This window comes from Natrix helvetica, assembly GCF_964273705.1.
Source record: "Natrix helvetica genome assembly, chromosome: 1".
In the NCBI taxonomy this organism is placed as follows: Eukaryota; Metazoa; Chordata; class Lepidosauria; order Squamata; family Natricidae; genus Natrix; species Natrix helvetica.
This window is the reverse complement of record NC_138548.1, coordinates 147,323,220-147,342,568: the sequence shown is the minus strand read 5'-3', so window position 1 is coordinate 147,342,568 and position 19,349 is coordinate 147,323,220. Positions and strand designations below refer to the sequence as shown.

The 19,349-nt window shown below is 45.7% G+C and overlaps 1 protein-coding gene across 5 annotated transcripts in view; it reads left to right on the top strand.

Moving 5' to 3' along the window:
* GTDC1 (glycosyltransferase like domain containing 1) overlaps nucleotides 1-19,349 on the top strand; it is a 288,481-nt gene that overhangs the window by 87,685 nt on the left and 181,447 nt on the right. For all 5 annotated transcript variants that reach the window (XM_081935119.1, XM_081935121.1, XM_081935120.1 and 2 more), the window contains one exon: nucleotides 8,044-8,254. In XM_081935119.1, the coding sequence (XP_081791245.1) occupies nucleotides 8,076-8,254 (179 nt within the window). In that variant the 5' untranslated portion in view covers nucleotides 8,044-8,075. The remainder of the gene's footprint in view (nucleotides 1-8,043; nucleotides 8,255-19,349) is intronic.

The following is a 19,349-nucleotide window of genomic DNA, read 5'->3' as shown; positions in this document are numbered from 1 at the left end:
CTGGATGCTACCAGTGAAGTAATTATACATATCAGTTATTTAAAATCAGAATAATCTATTTTGTGGTGAGGTTATTGGGGGAAGGGGAAGCATTGTTCATCTGGGAATTTAGTTATATTTTGTTTTATCTCTAGAATGATTTCGACTGTAATATTGGGCAGTAATGTGTGTTCACCAATATTTCTCATCTTCTCATTAACATAAGGTAGGAGAAGTGGTAATGCTGGCTGAGGATCTCCTAATAAAAAGTAGGAGCCATTTTTGAGGAGCTGGAATTAAAAGCAAACTGCTTTCATGGACCAAAATACTGTTATGTTTTTGTTGTTTGCTGAGTTGCTCACATCTGTTTGAGCATCAGAGTAATATGTATCCTGAGGGGGGAAAACAACTATGATGTAATGTAGGCCCCGTGAATTTTTCAAGCTGCATGGTAATGCACTCCTGAGAATGGAATCAAACCATTAGTACATCATGGAGAATTATTGGGTCCAAAGAGGCACCCTTGAGAGATGAAGTCTTGTAATGAGAAAGTGGCAACATTGTTCTAGTACTTGGGTGTTTGTTTGTTTTTTGAAATGGCTAAAATACCTGAAATGATTTATACCCAATTGAGCTTTGCATTCCATCTGATAGGGTAAATGTTCTCAAGCCATTTATCATCAGTGGCTTTTCCAGATCTCAAAGGACTACATGGTGTGTATTTACCTTAACTTGGCTAGGTCAAAGGAAATAAAATAAGAAAGCAAGAATAATTTATGATGGTGTGTGATGATAGCAAAATGTAAAAGCCAAACATAATTTTTACATTTTTTTTAACCCTGCTGTGCTTTACTGCTAATAAAATATATATCATTTAACTGTTTATCATTTAACTATTATAAATATATAATAATCAAGGAAAAATACATGACTAATCTGTATGGGTTTATATTACTCCTGAGAATTGATATGGATTGGCAATGGGATGGGGAATGGACTTCTCTCCATTTCTGTGATTAGACATGCCTAATATTGCAAGGACAGGCATCTGGTCTTAAGTGCCCTCGCTGATCTTGAGTTTGCCTTTTAAAATATAGCTGTGTAACAAAGTGTAATTTGTAGCTGAGGCCGCATTCTAAAGATAGTTGGCCACAGAGTGTGAAGTCTCTGGAATGATCTTCTTCAAAATTGGGAGGGCCTATTTAAGCTTTGGCATTTCTTTATAGATTTATACCCTGTCGTATGAATACAGTAGTTCGTGAATGTGAAGCCCCTGTTGCAGTTGGTGGTAGTTTTGATCGGGATTGACTACTTTATACCAAACTCTTTATTTCATTAATTATGCAGTATGTGGATGTACATTTTATGTAGTGGGTATGCTTCTGTCTGTTTTTTCCTCAAAGACTCATAGCAGTGTATATTGTTTTTTTTCTTTTTTTTTTCTTTTTTTGCTTTCTGTCTTTCATCCTTCTGAGAATGATTGGTCTGTGCACATTGACAAGATTACGATTCGTTTATTCGTTCTTTAAAAGTAACAATATCACTTTAGGAAAATGCCTCTTAAGTAGGTAGAGCTGATGTAGTTCATCACCCAAGAGTGAGTGAGTGTGTCTGTCTGTCTTTCCATTTATCTAGCTATCATTTATCTCTTAGTCAATCACATTTCTAAGTTGCCCACTCAGAGCAATTTTGAGCATAATGTTAAAAAAAAAATCAGTTCAATAATCGAAATCATAAAAAAGGAAAGGCCAAAAGATATCCAAAGAGAGAGGCAGCTGATACGGTAACAGCAGAACCATCCCAAATTGGTCCCACACTGTACCTTAGCTCAATGCTTAAGCCTGGATTACACTTCTTCATTGCCTCACATCAGGGAACGTACCCATCTGTCGTTTGGGAATGGTTGCATAGATGTTGCATTTATATTTGTGCAAATGTAAGATTCTGGCTAGGGGGGCGCTCAAACAACAAAGCACAGAACAGGAAGTTGGATCAACAAATCAGCCTGTAGGATGCACACCGCCACAAAACCTGCAGTTGGGTTTTGGGAGGTCTGTGTGTCGGCTATCTGCAACCTATGCTTACCCATCAGCCCCTTTGCAGCATAGACATGTGACGATGCCTGCATACAATTGTGGGTAACTCTAAATCAAGCTTAAGGGAAGGGACCACATCTAAAAGAGAGCAGGAGTAGGCTGTTTGGATCTCTGGGAGCTTGCTTTTCAAAGGGCAGCTTCAATACCAAGAAGGCACATTTGCTGGGTCACACATCAGATGACATTGTTTAATAGGTGGATATGAAGCACGACAGCTCTATCAGATTGTACTGGATGTGTGGACACTATAGTTAATCTCTCAGGTAATCTCCCTATGTCATTAAGAGCTTCACAGATGACAACTAACAATTTGAATTGCACCTTGATGCCTGCAGATAATTACTAGTTTACATGGCAGAATTCTCATATAGACACATCATGGCTCATGTGACTACATTCTGGACCACTTGAAGTTCTTTGAGTGAAGAGCAGCCCCATGTAGAACATATTGATATAATCCGTAAAGTAGTGGCCTTATGTTGTCCTCTTCCCTCCTCCTCTTGTTACTTTGGAATGCTATATATAGTTGCTTAATGGTTGTTTCTAACTTAGCTTTCTAGTTTTTTTTGACTAGAAGTGTGAACAGCTTCCTTAATGTATAATATTGTTTACTTCCAGCCATATATAGTAGTATAGTAATTATCTGCTTGGGAAAAAAAAACACCTTGACCTTATGACCTGGAATGTTTGTTGTTAGATGAAGTGGCAATTAAGTGAGACTTTTTTTGCCATGGTTGTTAAATGAATCACCACTGTCATTAAGTGAATCATGCGGTCATTAGGGGAATCTGGCTTTGCTTATTGACTTTACTTGTTGGAAGGCAGCTGGGAAGGTTGCAAGTGTCAATCACATGAGTCCAAGGATACTGCAGTTGTCGTAAATACATGGTTACCAAGTGGCTGGATTTTGATCACATGACCCCAAGGGACACTGCGATGATTGTAAATGGGAGGACCAGTCATAAGCAGTTTTTTTCAGTGCCAACATAAGTTGTGGTCATCACTAAATGAATGGTCATTAGTTGAGAGGAGCTTCCGGCGATGGCGGTCGCCTGTTTGAGCTCCTAGCTTACCGTGGAGCGCCCAACAGGGGTAGGAGGTTGCCGCCGGCCCCCATGGCATCGGGGGGCTGAGATTCGGATAGCCCGACCACCCTGGCGTGTTTGGGGCTTGTTTTAGTCCACCAGGGGTGGTCGGAGAAGCTTGGAGGCAAAAGGAGCGGAGCGGAGCTGAGAAGCTGAGGAAGGAAGCCGTGAGGCAATGGCGGCGGCGGCGCATCGCAGCTGCGCAGCGCGGCGCGAAGTTTGAAAGAGGAAAGGGGAAAAGGCAAGCCAGCGGCACCAGAGAGGACGGGGAGGCAATGGAAGTTCGGGAGCCGCCTTACAACGCCAAAGGACACCAGAGGACACCCAGTGGTGAGCAGAATGGGGAGGCAGCAGGGAACGGCATTGGGAGATGGCTGCGGTATTGGGTGTGTGGAAAGAACCGCAGCCAGGGACTCCCCCATAACAGCTGGCCGTATCCTGGCTGCTCCCATGCTCCCAGGAACTTGCTCTGGTGTCTTGATAATCTTGGAAGCGTTTCCCCAAACTGCTGCGAATGTTAAGAGAACTGAGAACTGAGATGCCGGATGGGGGGGTCAAGGTGAGGATGTTGGGAACCAGTAGGAAGAAGATGAAGACCTTAAATAATGGTTGGGGATGGCCTGGAACCTTAGAGGTCACTGGAGACCCGTGTTAGGGCCATGGATGAGCCTAACTGACTGCCCAGACCAGACTAACTGACTGCCCAGACCAGACTAAGACTAAGAACAGCTGGGCTTAAAAGGCCACCCCCCATTCACTAAGGAACCCACATCTGTAACTACATCTACTTTCAACCACCTTGGACTGTCTCTCATTTTTATGATATCTCCACCTGCTTTGGAACATTTTCCCCTCCAGCTCCCCATTAACATCTTAGCCTCCGGCTATTAACTATTAACTATTACCATCTGCACCCTTACCCAATTGGGTTTTAATATCTTATCAATCTACTCAAGGCTAGACCTGCTCCGCCTGCGAGAGGCCCCTCTCTCGCAGGTATGGCCCTTGGCGCTTTCAAGGGCCTGCCTTGATGACGGGTTTGTGAACCCCAAGAGGTGGAAGAAACGGAAGCTGAGGGGCTTTTTATCGAAATGTTTTACACTGTTCTTAGGGGGTTCCAGGGAGGGGGGGGTTAACCAGGCCGGGAGGGAAGCCAGCACCAGTCGAGCAGGTGAGTCAAGGAGGGGAGTGAGCGGGGTGGGGGGGGAGAGGGAACAAGCCATTCCAGTAGAGGGTTGTTTTATTACATCGGTCGCGGGGAGGGGGGGATGCGAGGACAGGAGAAAATCACGAGGTCGGTTGGGAGACCGTGGCTGTTGGCTACGCCCGGTCGTTTGTACCAACCCCCGCAGACTGGGTGGTCAGGAACTACAGGGCATGCGGCTGATGCTGTGCAATGCAAGGTCCGTAACCAACAAGGCCCCCCTCATTAGTGAGTTGATCTCCAAGGGGGAGCTGGACCTTGCAGGGATAACGGAGACCTGGTTGGGCCACGAGGGTGGTTTACCCCTCGTGCAAATGTGCCCACCGGGTTTCCGTGCATTCCATCAGCCCCGGGCCCTGGGTAAGGGTGGCAGGGTGGCGGTAGTTATTCGGGAGAGTCTAGAACCGAGAGAGTTCACTGTTCCTCAGATACCCGGTTGTGAGTCCCTAGGTATTAAATGGGGCCCAGGGAGGCAGTTGGGCCTGCTGATTGTATACTTGGCTCCTCGCTATACATCAGCGGCCCTGCCCGAGCTCCTCAAGCTGATCTCAGAGACGGCGGTTGAGATCCCCAGGCTTATGGTCATGGGGGACTTCAACCTGCCGTCGACGGGAGCAGCATCTGAGGTGGCTCGGGAGTTCATGGCTTCCATGACAGCCATGGGCCTGACCCAACTAATTCAGGGCCCCACATACGAGGGTGGTCACACACTGGACCTTATTTTTGTATCTGAACAGTGGACGAATGATCTGGGAATAGGGGACCTAGTTATTACTCCCTTGTCATGGTCAGATCACTCATGTCTCCGGCTCGACTTCCCTGTCGCTACCCCTCACCGCGAGGAGGCGGAGCCAGCTCGTCCAAGCTGGTACCGCCCCAAGCACCTGATGGAACCGGAGAGGTTCCAAACGGAGCTTGGGCCGCTACCTGTAGCCCTGACCCGCGCTCGGTCAGAGGACCTAGTGGCCGCCTGGAATATGGCGGCGGCTGGGGCCTTGGACCGGGTTGCGCCTTTGCGACCTCTCCTGCGGCAGCGATCCGCCCGAGCCCCTTGGTACACCGAGGAGCTGAGGGCGATGAAGCGCCATAGGAGACGTCTAGAGAGCAGGTGGAGGTCCTCACGCTCCGAGTCTGATCGAACACAGGTAAGATCCTATTTACGGACCTACCTTGTGGCATTGAGAGCGGCCAAACGTAGACATTGTGCCGCTCTTATTGCGTCCGCGGATAACCGCCCTGCCGCCCTGTTTAGGGTGACCCGCTCCCTCCTATCACAGGGGGCGCGGGTGGCACCCTTGCAGGGTAGAGCAGAGGAGTTTGGGGAATATCTGCAGGACAAAGTCGCTCAGATCCGGAGCGGATGGGCCCCCTCCAGTGGCCCGGACGAGCCGTCAACAGTGAGTCTTGTAAGACCACTCTGGGAGGAGTTTGACTCTGTTGCCCCCGAGGATTTGGACAGGTTGCGTGGACGGCTGCAGCCCACCACATGTTTAATGGACCCGTGTCCCTCCTGGCTGGTACTGGCATCCTGGGAGGTAACACGAGGCTGGCTTCTGGGCCTGGTGAACGCTTCATTGGATGAGGGATCCTTACCAACTGCCTTGAAAGAGGCGGTGGTGAGGCCCTTACTCAAGAGGCCTTCACTGGACCCAATGGAGCTGGCTAATTATCGTCCAGTCTCCAACCTTCCTTTTTTAGCGAAGGTTGTTGAGAATGTGGTGGCGCAGCAATTTCCACGACACCTTGACGAATCCGAATATCTAGACCCACGCCAGTCCGGCTTCCGACCCGGACACAGCACAGAGACAGCCTTGGTCGCGCTGGTTGATGATCTCTGGAGGGCCAGAGATAGAGGTTGCTCCTCTATCCTGGTCCTATTAGATCTCTCAGCGGCTTTTGATACCATCGACCATGGTATCCTATTGCGCCGGCTGGAGGGGATGGGAGTCGGAGGCACCATTTTACGGTGGTTCGGCTCCTACCTCTCTGACCGGTCGCAATGTGTGTTGACGGGGGGGCAGAGGTCGACCCTGAGGTCACTCACTTGTGGGGTGCCGCAGGGATCGGTCCTTTCACCCCTCCTGTTCAACGCATATGTGAAGCCGCTGGGGGAGATCATCCGTGGTTTTGGGGTTGAATACCATCTGTACGCTGATGATACTCAGCTGTACGTTTCAACCCCAAAGCACCCCAGTGAGGCTGTCGAAGTGATGTCCCGGTGTTTGGAAGCCGTCGGGGTCTGGATGGGAAACAACAGACTCAAACTCAACCCCTCCAAGACTGAGTGGCTGTGGCTACCGGCACCTCGGTTCAGTCAGCTAATTCCAACGCTGGCCATAGGGGGCGAGCAGTTGCCCCCTGTGGAACGGGCGCGCAATTTGGGCGTCCTCCTAGATGCCCGGCTGTCAATGGATGACCATGTGGCAGCCGTGGCAAGGGGGGCGTTCCACTAGGTTCGCCTGGTGCGCTAGTTGCGCCCCCTCCTGGACCGAGATGCCCTACGCACTGTCACTCATGCACTGGTGACGTCTCGCCTGGACTACTGTAATGCTCTCTACATGGGGCTTCCCTTGGGACGTGCCCGAAGACTGCAGCTAGTCCAGAACGCAGCCGCGCGGGCAGTCATGGGGAGTACCAGGTACTCCCATGTAACACCGCTCCTGCGCGAGCTGCACTGGCTGCCTGTGGTCTGTCGGGTGCGTTTCAAGGTTTTGACCACCATCTTTAAAGCGCTCCATGGCATAGGGCCCAGTTACCTGCGGGATCGCGTCCTCCCACATACATCCCAGCGGCCAATTCGCTCTCACAGGGAGGGGCTTCTCCTGGTGCCATCCGCTAGGCAATGCCAGCGGGCGACGCCAAGGAGTAGGGCCTTCTCTGTGATGGGCCCAACCCTCTGGAATGACCTCCCCCCCCGACATTAGAACCACCACCGACTTCCGCTCCTTCCGGCAGAAACTAAAGACTCACCTGTTCCGACTGGCTGGCCTGGCATAATTTCAACGCCTATCTCCTGGCATTTATATTTTTACTGGTTTTTAAGGGGATTATTCTGTAGACTTAATTTTATTGGGTATTGGGATTTTAATGTCTGTTTATTTTAATTATTTATTAGCAATACAGTCCTGCACATCTTTTATCCTCCTCTTATCCATCTATTTTATATTTGTATATATATACTGTCCATTTAGTAATTTTAATTGTTTTAATTTTGTTCTTTGACATGGACTGTACACCACCCTGAGTCCCTTTCGGGAGAGGGGGCGGTCTATAAGCGCCAATAAATTGAATTGAAATTAAAATTGAATTGAATTGAGAATTGACTGTATGTGTATATAAATGAGAAACACTGAGACAAAGTCAAAGCCTAGGCAATTTCAAGCACATTGCATATATGACCAAATTATTAACCGTACCCTAAATTTTAATGAGATCTGACTTTGATTAATAGATATTCTCCTTTTGCCTTGCTTGCAGTTTTAATTAGTCTTTTTAAAATTAAACTTATTAATGAAACAAAATGATTGAATCCCTTTAAACTGAGTTCCCTGCCTGAATTCTTGTCATGTGCTTCTGCTTTTATCATGATCCTGTATGACACCTTTAAAAATGAACTAATTACCATCCAAGCTTTTTTTTTTATTAATATTGATTTGAATTTATGTATTTTATTTTTAAGATTCTCCAACAATTTGGAAAACGCGTAAGAGAATGACCGTGCTGCTAATTGAAGCTTTTTATGGAGGTTCGCATAAGCAGCTCATGGACCTTCTCCAAGAAGAAATAGGAGACTGCGTCCTTTTTACTCTTCCGGCAAAGAAATGGCACTGGAGGGCAAGGACTGCAGCTCTCTACTTCATGCAGAATGTACCAGTCAGTGCTGATTACAGGTAAAGGGAGCTATGAACACCTTTCTAATGCTAAATGTCGAGTTTCAGATTGAGTCATAACACAATTCAGTAGTTTCTGAGGTCACCCAGAGACAACATCGTGGTTAAAAGATTGACAGGCCCAGTAGTTCCGAGAATGTCTTCAGTTTCAGTCTTAAGGTACTTGATTGAAGGATATTTCACAGCAAGGTTGTGAATAAAATGCAGAATAAAATACAGGAAGCTTTGAGCAGAGGTGGTTGTGATGGTTGTGCTCTTAGGGCAGGGCTGGTGAACCATGGCCCTTTTATGACTTGTGGACTTCAACTCCCAGAATTCCTGAGCCAGCCATGGGCTTAGTAATAGACTTGTTTTTTGTCCAAGCAGCAGAATTTCTTTTAGTCTTCCAACATCTACCTTGGCGTCAAAGAAATCACTTTTATCTGAGACATAACAAGCTGTGTAAGGTCAGGCAATATATCGAGAGAACCAAAAGGGAGGATTCCCATATGCCAGTAAAACATGTTTTATTGTTGACCCAATGCGTTTTGAAGTTAATCTTTTATCAAGGGCACAGCGTTTCCACTGGTCAGTTTTAATTAAATGAAATGCCTTTCTAGAAATAGAAAGATTTTGCTATCCTGCAAAAGGTGTGAAGAGGAGACAGGAAGGAAACTCTAGATCTAGGTCCATTGATCCATAAAAGTGTCTCCCATGACCCTGCTAAGTATATTTCTGTTGGGGTTGGGCTACACAGATGGACCTCTAAAGATAAACTTTGTAGATGGGTTGGCTTATTTACTAACAATGAAGACTTAAAGACGTCAAGCAAAAGAGGCCAGAAAGTAAAAGGAAATGTGATGGAGGTCCTTCCAACCAACCAGATCCCATCTAACAATTCTGTTTGGAACATATCATTAGGTCTAAAGCCAGATTAGAATAGATTTGAAGTATCCATATCTCTAGGAAAACCTCTATCTGGGTTTTGTATTCAAACAATTTCTCCCAGTATACTAAATATTCTTTTAATATTATGTTAGCTCAAAACAATTCAGTGTTAATAAACTGTAGGTTAAGATAATCCTATTATTGAATAGGGAAGATAACTTCTCCTATTAGGCAGAATTAGATAATGATTTTCAGGCAGCAGATATTGGGATTAAAATGGGAATAGTAGCAAAACATTTGGAGGACAAAGTTGTATCTTCCGTGCTTTGTTTGGTTGGTTCTGCCTAAACTAATGCATTGCCCCTATGGTGGTGGCTGCCTCTGGGCCAGTGTTGAAAGAAGATTCATCTATTAAGTGTGATCAGCTGCTCTACATTGAATATGACAAAGAAAATATTTAGTCCTTCTTCTCAAGCAGCAAAATTCTACTGGCTGCTGCTATGGATAATTCTCCATGTCTTTCATGTACATTGTTTGGAAGATTTGAGACCCAAGGAATGGACTCATTTTATCCCAGAATTTTGACTTTTGCTTCTGGTGAGTTCAATTTAGCTTCAAGGGTTACCATTTTTAACTATTCCTTTAAATAATCAGCCTACCTATGCATGTCCAAAGTATGATTTTTTAACTTAAGGAGCCCATGTGTTTCAATTGATGGACTTTTTGTATTATGTTTTATGTCTTCATCTCCCATTACTAAATGTTTTCAATTTTTATTTGTAATGTATGTCAGACTTTTCACTGCCCAATAAATCTGGCTGAGAAGAAAATGAGCCCTTTTACTAGTTAAGACATCTGTGTATGTATTGATTTTTGAAATTTATTTATTAGAACTTATTTTATATACTTCTCAGATAAAGACTCCCAAAGTTGCTTCCTAGCTTTATAGTTGCAGCATGGAAAAACACAACACAAAAAGAATAATAAATTGGGAAGGAGAAGGAATCCTCGGATGCCAAGTTCTTGAAAGTTATAATTTATTCCTTTTCTATCCCTTCCCTTGAATGAAACACAGTCCAATGGGCGGGTTATTTTATTCCCCCAAAACTCTAGGAAACAAGATGCTTTGCAACAAGAATACCAGTGAATTATGTAATAACAAAGTTGCAATAGCACTTAGACTTATATACAGCTTCACAGTGTTTCACAGCCCTCTCTAAGTGGTTTACAGAGTCAGCATATTGCCCCCAACAATCTGGGTCCTAATTTTACTGACCTCAGAAGGACGGAAGGATGAGTCAATCTTGAACCACTCAGGATCGAACTCCTGGACTGAACATTGAGTCAGCCCTGCAGTACCCTTCTAAGGCAGTGCTGTATTTTGTTGCTCTTACAGGATGCATACAACAACAACAACAACACATTTTATTGATTAGTTGTCTGACCATATGAAAAATCTATAAAATCAATACAGAGAAAAATAGCAGGACATATCCACAATAAATTGTCATCCTGTCTCTTACAGTTAGCATACAAAAACAGAAAGCGAAGCAAAAAACAATGTTTTCATTTATTGGAAATACAGTTACTGAGCATGATAATAACTAGCCGCAATTTTCAATCCTGCATTTAATTAGCTTTCTTAAAGCAAAAGTTTTTGAAACTGATGATATTTTCCTGTTTTATTTTATTTTTTTGATACTTGTATTTGCTTCTCAAATAACTCTCATTTCTCTGTGATGAGATCAATGTATATTGGTTGTCCAAGTTTGAGATTAATTATTTTGTGATCTAGGCTTCTCACATGTTGCTTCTAATCCCAAGAGTAGAAAGAGTTTTTGATTAGGTCACGTTTTGTATGTGTGAAGCAGAATTAGACTCTTTATTTAAAATGCAAAGTGTCTATTCGCTGAGTATTCTTTAGTTCTTCTAGTGTCATATAAGCTGCCAAATATATATATATTACGAAGGAGGTGATTAAGTGATAATTTTTATTTGCTTGGCTTTTGAAACCATTCTGTTTTCTTGGACTATGTATGACATAAGATTATGCATTTTTTTCTCCATCACAATCCTCCAACTTGTTGGTTTCAGTGTTATCTCAGTTCCTTCAAGTTCAACAGCCCAAGCTGTCCAGAGCTAGTTGCTTTAAACTAATCAGACATATCTCATAGGCATACACCTCATTACTTATTTGAAATAGGGCATTGGTACTTACCTGATACACCTCTTCTCATAGTGGGGGAGGAGTATCCAGGATGGGCTGACCTTGTCCTCTCATTGATTGGGCTGAGTCAGATAAGCTCTTTGGGCCTTATCCGACTCACTGTGTCATCCACTTCAAACTTTATCTTAGTTTCAACCTTTATTTATTTCTTCAACAGAACAGCTCAATCATCAAACATAACGCTGTTACATAACCCTATCAGGGAGGGGCTGGATACTCCTCTCCCACTATGAGAAGAGGCGTATCAGGTAAGTACCAACCCCCTTTCTCCATAGTGAGGGGAGGAGTATCCAGGATGGGACGTACCAAAGCTTACACGTCCCTAGGGAGGGTTACCCATATTAAGAGCTTGCACAACCTTATGTCTGGTGAGGCGTCACCTCCGTCCTGTGCACAGCCTGCCACACCATACGCCCGAATGAAGCCTCTTCAGAGGCAAAGGAGTCCAGTTTGTAGTTCCTCACGAATGGTGAGGGGGAAGACCACATAGCTGCCCTACAGATCTCAGTCAATGAAGCCTGGGTGGCCCAGGCTGTTGAGGTGGCCGCACTTCATGTGGAATGCACTGTAATAGAGCTCGGTGTTTGCAGACCCCATGCTTGGTAGGTGGTAACAATACAGGCTCGTAACCACCTGCCTATGGGGGTGGATGTCACCTTGTTCCCCAGGGATGCCAGCTGGAAAGAGACAAACAGGGCTTCAGACTTCCTGTTCGGCCAGGTTCTTCTGAGGTAAATCCTCAGAGCCCTCCTTACGTCTAGGGTGTGCCACTTCCTCTCTAACGGGTGAGAGGGGTCCGGGCAGAAATTGAGCAATATCAATTCCTGCGAGCGATGGAAGCAGGAGCACACCTTAGGGATGAAGGAGGGGTCCAACCTTAGTACCACCCTGTCCTGGTGGAACACGCAGAGATCTTCCTGGCCGACAGAGCCTGTAGTTCGGATATCCGCCTGGCTGAGGTGATGACCACCAGAAAGGCCACTTTAAGAGTCAAAAACTTAAGAGACACAGTTCGCAAGTGTTCGAAAGGAGGGCCTGTCAGAGCATCCAACACCTTATGCAAGTCCCAGGAGGAGTACCTATGTAACGTAGGTGGCTTAAGAGTGGATGCCCCCTTGAGGAATTGCCTGACCATGGGGTGGTGAGTCAAGGTCTGAGACCTACCGCATAGAAGCACCGATGAGATGGCCGAGATCTGTCTCCTAATCGTGTTGGGAGCTAACCCTCTGTCCAGGCCCGCCTGAAGGAAGTGCAGAACCTGCGGGATCGTGGCTTGAACTGGATCGTGGCCCCTGGAGCTGCACCATGTTGAAAAGGCACGCCATGTAGTGCCATAAATCCATTCCGTGGAAGGTCTGCGAGCTGCCTGAATAGTCTATATCATCCTGGGGGAGAAGTGGCCTTCCCTCAGGATGCTCCACTCAGTGCCAAGCAGTCAACGAACCACTGAGGGTCCGGGTGCTTCAGCAATTCCTGGCTGAGGAAGATCCTCTCCTGGGGATCCTCCAGGGCCTGTCCACTGAGAGAGATTGGAGATCGGCAAACCAAGGCCTCCGGGGCCAGTGTGGGGCAATCACCACCACCTCCGCCCCCTCCCCCTTTCTGTATGACCTTGGGAATCAGGGGTAATGGTGGATAGGCATAGACGAGCCCCCGGGGCCATGGGCATCGGAAAGTGTCCACCCCCTTTGCCCCCGTGTTTGATACCTGGAATAAAACCTCGGGAGATGGGGGTTGAGAGGGGTGGCGAATAGTCAACCTCCGGGGGTCCGAAGTGCCTTGTCACTTCCTCGAATATTTCCGGCTGCAGCCTCAACTCTGAATTGTCCACCTAGGTCCAGCTGAGGCAGTCGGCTCTGATGTTGTCCACTCCCGCTATATGTTCCGCAGTCAATGACAGAAGGTTCCTTTTGGCCCACTGCCCCAATCATTTGGCCTCCTTCATGAGGGCCTTCGATCTGGTCCCGCCCTGTCTGTTTATATGAGCCTTGGTGGTGATGTTGTCTGTGAGGACAAAGATGTCCCCGGCAATCCCTGACAAGGTGACGAAATTGAAGGAGGGCCCGGCGGACTGCCCTGAGCTCCAACCAGTTTATGTCGTGAGTCAGTTCCGCCTGGTTCCATTGTCCTTGCGCCATCTGAGCCCGCAGATGGGCGCCCCATCCGAACAGGCTTGCATCCGTTGTTACCATCACCCTGTCTGGCGTTCTGAAGATCTCGCCCTTAGAGATTGCCGGGGATGTCCACCAAGTCAGTGAGCGGGATACTTCTGTGGGCAGAAGAACCTTGATCTGGGAGCAGCTCATGCGCCTTCACTGGAAAGGCAAAAGGAACCATTGGAGGTCTCTGGTGTGGAACCGAGCTCAAGGGACAATGCCAATGGCAGACACCATGGTGCCAAGCAGCTTGGACAGTGTGGCTAAGGATACCCTACACCCCCTGGCCACATGAGCGGCTAGCTCAGGGCTCCTAGGTGGACCAGACTAGTGGAGGGGTGAAGGTGGCTTTTGGCCCGGTTTACCGAAAACTCGTGGTCTCTCAGGACTGCCATACTAGTGTCTAGATCCCGTAGCGCACCCTTGAAGGAGGACGACTGCAACAGCAGGTCATCTAAATAACATTGAATTCAAACAGGAACCTGCCTCAGGTGAGCTGCCAATGCCACCATTACCTTCGTGAAAACTCGAGGGGCGGATGACAACCCAAAAGGCAGGGCTCAATACTGGAAGTGGTGCCCTAGGTAGCAGAACCTAAGATGTTTACGGTATTCCGGGGCTATGAGCATATGCAGGTAGGCCTTTGTGAGGTCTATGGAGGTGAGAAAATCTCTCTGCCTAATCCCTTCCAGGATGGAATGCAGTGAATGCATCTTAAACCTCCAATAGCGAATGAAACGGTTCAGGCATTTCAAGTCAAGAATCGCTCTCCAGCCGCCCGAGGCCTTAGGAATTACAAAGAGAATAGAGTAATACCCCTGGCCTTGCTGCTCTAGAGGCACTGGCTGGATGGCCCTGATGTCCAACAGGTGTTGGATGGCCTCCTGCGTCAGCAACCTCCGGGTCGGGTTGCTTGATACAGGACATCTCCGAAAGGAAATCAGGGGGGCGGGGGTTGGAGAGGAATTTGAGTGAGAGACCATACCGAATGGTGTTCTGGACCCACTTGCCTCCTCCTCTTCCCTTAGCAGTCTCTGTAGCAGTCTCTGGCCTGTTTAGCCTCCGGTGGGGCTGCTGGGCTGGAGTCTTGAGTCTTGCCGGTATCCTCTGTGCTGCTGGGTGCCGCCATCTTGGATCACGTGGTTCCAAAATGGCCACCGGCTCCAAATTCAAAAAGTTCCTCTCTCTGGGAACACGTAGAAGTGGCTTGTGACTTTGGGGCTGCCGCGCAGCTTCTGCTGCTGCTGGAGAGCTCTCTCTCTTGCTTCCTCTGCTCTCTTCCGACCTTTGTGAGCTACTGCGCGTCGCTATCTCTCTCTGGCAGTCGCAGGCAGGCACGGGCGCTCCACTGCATTTAAAAATGCCGCGGTTCGCTGCTCGACCCCCTGGGGGGAGAGGTGGAGTGCTCCGGCGCCGGCTGAGCCTCTCCGACGTGACTACCTTCCCGGGGCTTCCAGGGGAGCGACCCCTCGCCCGCAATCTCGATTAGTGCCTTAGGTCTCTCTTTATTACCTGGGCTGCGCGTTGCCCTGAAGGGCTTGCTGCACATGCTCTCTCTCTCTCTTCCCGGCCAGGGAATCAGCCAAGAGCCAGTTACTCAGGCAGGGAGGCAGATAATGTAATCCAGTTAACAATGAGTTCAATCCTTTTTTAAAAATTTTCCAGGAGTTTGGGATGATCACAGCTGCCCGTTGAAGGGCTGAGTCGATAACTGGGTGGTACCTGGTGACCAGGGCGTGGCCCAAAGAGCTTATCTGACTCAGCCCAATCAATGAGAGGACAAGGTCAACCCATCCTGGATACTCCTCCCCTCACTATGGAGAATACCAAACTTGCAATCTGATATGCAGTTCTGTTCAATATAGCACTCAGAAACATGGACAAATTAATAAAATCAAATCAAATCATTTAACCAGTTCAATATTATGAAGAACCAATGATACTGCTTTTTACTTTGATATTGATAGTAGACAAGATGACATAGTTTTGTGTTAGTGTTGTCTTTAAGCATGTGGTTGTGGTAGTCCATCTGCAATTAATACATTGAAGATCCCATTAATTTTGAGGGAGGAACTAAGCACCTGTTTTATATTTGCTTACTAGTATCTGTAGGTCTTCCATGAGATAATTTTTGCTTGATCACATGTGATGGTGGTGGAGGTGGTGATAATTATCAATAATAAATACTTGGGCTATGCCTGCTTTTTAGTTCTGGGCTTTAACTGCCTTTGTGATGAGCTTTTTTTATTCATCGTTGATTCTGGAGTATGTAATAGCGAGCTTCCAAAGTCCTTAATTGGGTGGCATACAAACTTCAGTAACAAAGCAAATAAATAAAAACATAGCAGTTTGATTTCAATTCCAGAAAGGTGCTTTGGGACATACATAAGTGAAAATGTAGCACTGCACAGCCCTAATGAATGGAATAGAAGTAGTTCAGTGTTCTGTGCACCTTCAGCGTTTAGTCATGCCGGCCACATGACCACAGAGACGTCTTTGGACAGTGCTGGCTCTTCGGCTTTGAAATGGAGATGAGCACCGCTCCCCAGAGTCAGGAACGACTAGCACATATGTGGGAGGGGAACCTTTAACTTTGACCTTCAGACTTACAACCAAAATTGATACCACAACTTCCTTTGCTAAAGAAAGCAGATATTAAGTGAGTCACACACAAGTTTACATTTTTTAAAAAATTGCAGGCTCTTGTATCCTGGCTTCTGCTGTGTTTCTAATACATTGTCATCTTTTGAAAGTGGAGTTATACCCCTCGTTTCATGTTGGGCCAGTTTTACATAATTCTTGTTTGTTTGTTTGTTTTTAAATACAAAATAGCTTTTCTCTTTTCTTCTATGTTTGGCCAAGTAAGAACATACTCAGTTTGGAGACAATTAGATTCTCATCATCTTCAACATATGTAGATGGAGCTTATTCCTAAATAATCAGGAAAACAGCTTCTCTTGGTATTGTCAGAAAGTCTTGTTCAAACCTCAAAAAAAGAATAGTTTAAAGGATAATAAAAATAGACTGGAGTCTAAGCAGATAGATGCCTTATTAAAATACACATTGAGTAACCCATCTGTTGTTCTTTAGATTTAAATCTTCCCTTAAGCTTAGCACGGATCTTACTATTTGCGAGTAGAAGAGAAAAGGTTTGTTCCTCATATATTTAAATCTCCTGACATTCATTATTATGTCATAGTGCAATATGAAGGACTATCTTCAAAAGTTCAGGAGTGAAAGGTATTACATAGGATGTGTCATGGTGCTTCTACACAATATTTTATAGTCCAACAGTTTAATGTTTTCTAAAATCCTTGGCAACCTAGGGCAGCAGTTTCGTATGAATGTAGGCTATGGAAGATGATATCAGTAGATAATATACATTCAGTTATTTCCTGGTGTTGAAGTAAGTAAACAATATTGGAAACATACAGGTAGATTAAATAGTCTGAATTTTCAGGAAAATTAATATGGATGCCAAGTCAATGAGAAGAAAACAAGAGATTGCAAATAGCAATCATGTGACATATCTAACAACAATGTGGGATTTGCTTAATGGTGGCAACCTGAAATGCCAGGATGGCCACTAAGTCCCCTGACATTGTATTTCATGATTTAGTAATGGAAATTACCACTGTTAACTGAGGATTACTGATACTTGGTGCTTCTCAACAATAAGATCTCATAATCCAAAACTCTCCTGATTTTTTTTTTCACTGCCTTCCTAAATATCAGGAAGCAAGGCACCCCTTGAATCTTTTGATGTCCCGGAGGGTAGGAGCCACCATAGAGATGCATGAATGAGATATTCTTTTTTTTAATAGTAATTAAACATGACAAGTGAAAAGATAAAAATGAATACAAACTAAAACGGAAACAGAAAATAGAAAGTGCAGAAGAGAATAGAAAGTACAGAAGAGAATAAAAGGAAAAGAAAAAATATTGTAAAGAAAAAGAAAAGTATATAAAGAAATTACTTCCCTCTTCATCACAAATTTTAAAAAAATCAGTAGCTTATCACCTTCTCTTAAAATACAACAAAAGATCTCTTCTTCCCATATTTCATCACTTATCTATGAATAAATTTTTTAAGACTTGTTCAGTTTCTGTTAGCAAAAGTCCACTAAGGGATGCCAGAGATGATAATGTATCTATCTGAACATTCATCAAATAAACCAACTTTATATCCCTTCCTTTTAACAGTCTTGATATTTAATTCCTACAAATAATGTCTACCTAGAACAGTGATGGCGAACCTATGGCACGCGTGCCACAAGTGGCACGCAGAGCCATTTGTCAGGGCACGCGAGGCGCTGCCCTGGCATGCGCGCACTGGCCAGCTGACTTCCCCATTTTAAAAAGGCATTTTTCGCCCTCCCCATACTCCAGAGGCTTTATAGGAGCCTGGGGAGGGTGAAAAGAGCCTCCCCCGCCCTCCCCCCCAGAGGCCCTCTGGAGGCTTCAGGGACCGTCCGGAGGCTTCCCTGAAGCCTTCGGAACGCTTAAAACCACCCTCCGAGAAAATCGGAAGTGACTTCCGGGTTGCTCGGAGGGTCGTTTTAGCATTCCGAAGGCTTCAGGGAAGCCTCCGGACGGTCCCTGAAGCCTCCGGGGGGGCAGGGGGGGCTCTTTTCGCCATCCCCAGGCTCCTATAAAGCCTCTGGAGCCTGGGGAGGGCGAAAGAAGCATGTAAAAATTGGGGGGTTGCGCCTTTTGTGCATGCATGCGCACTGGGGGGTCGCGCATTGCATTATGGGTGCGGCACGCCCGCACATGATCCCCCTGCGCTCCCCTCAGTTGTGGCACGCGAGCCAAAAAAGGTTTGCCATCGCTGACCTAGAACCTGATTTCTGTCAATTTCTTTTGTCCCTTCTCACAAAAGTCTTCAAAACCTATCAAGTACAAGCCTCTTTTCTAAATCTTATAAAGGAAAATTATGCAGTTCACACTCTTGGATGGTTATTTGCATATTCATTATTTGCTTTTAGCAGAGCTGCCTTCAGTTCACCGTTTCTTCCCAGAAACCCCTGAATATGTCTCAGTCTTCTGAATATCTTGTGTGATGATGTTCAGCATCTCCAGCTGTGTGAACTGGAAGAGTAAGTTCTATTTGAAACAACCTTAGAGATATTTGGGCACCAAGCCATAAATGGCTTTATATGTCAAAACCCTCACTTTGTACTGAATCCAGAAGCCTATAGGTAGTTAGTGCTTAGCTCAGAGGCAAGAGGATGATTGCTGATAATTCCGTGAGCTTGTAGTAGTCTATGTAAAAGGTAACTAGGGTTTGAGGGCCTCTTTATCTTGGAAAGGCATAACTGGCTCACTGTCCATAGATAAGCAAAGACTCTTCTAGGCATATTCTCTGGCTTATCTGACAGAAGCTATGTGTCTGGAAGTATCCACATGTTTCCATCTCAATCTTCTCCTGATTCAGTGCCAGCTTCTTTCATCCAGGCTCTGACAGCCTCTAAGAACTGCTTCAAGGCTTCATTTCTTGTGTGTGTGTGTGTGTCTGTGTCTGTGTCTGTGTCTGTGTACGGGCATATATAATTTATATATGTAAGTATGTATGTATGTATGTATGTATGTATGTATGTATGTATGTTTTCGTAGATTTTTACGGGTGTAGGTATCTGGTCTTGTTGTATTCGGGTCTTTCCCTGTGTAAGATTGTTTTACATGGAGGAAGGACCCGAATACAACAAGACCAGCATACATACACACAGACACAGACACACACACACACACACACACACACACACACACACACCAGATTAACAGAGTTGGAAGGGACTTGTAGGTCATCTAGTCCAACCCCCTGCTCAAGCAGATCCTCATTTCT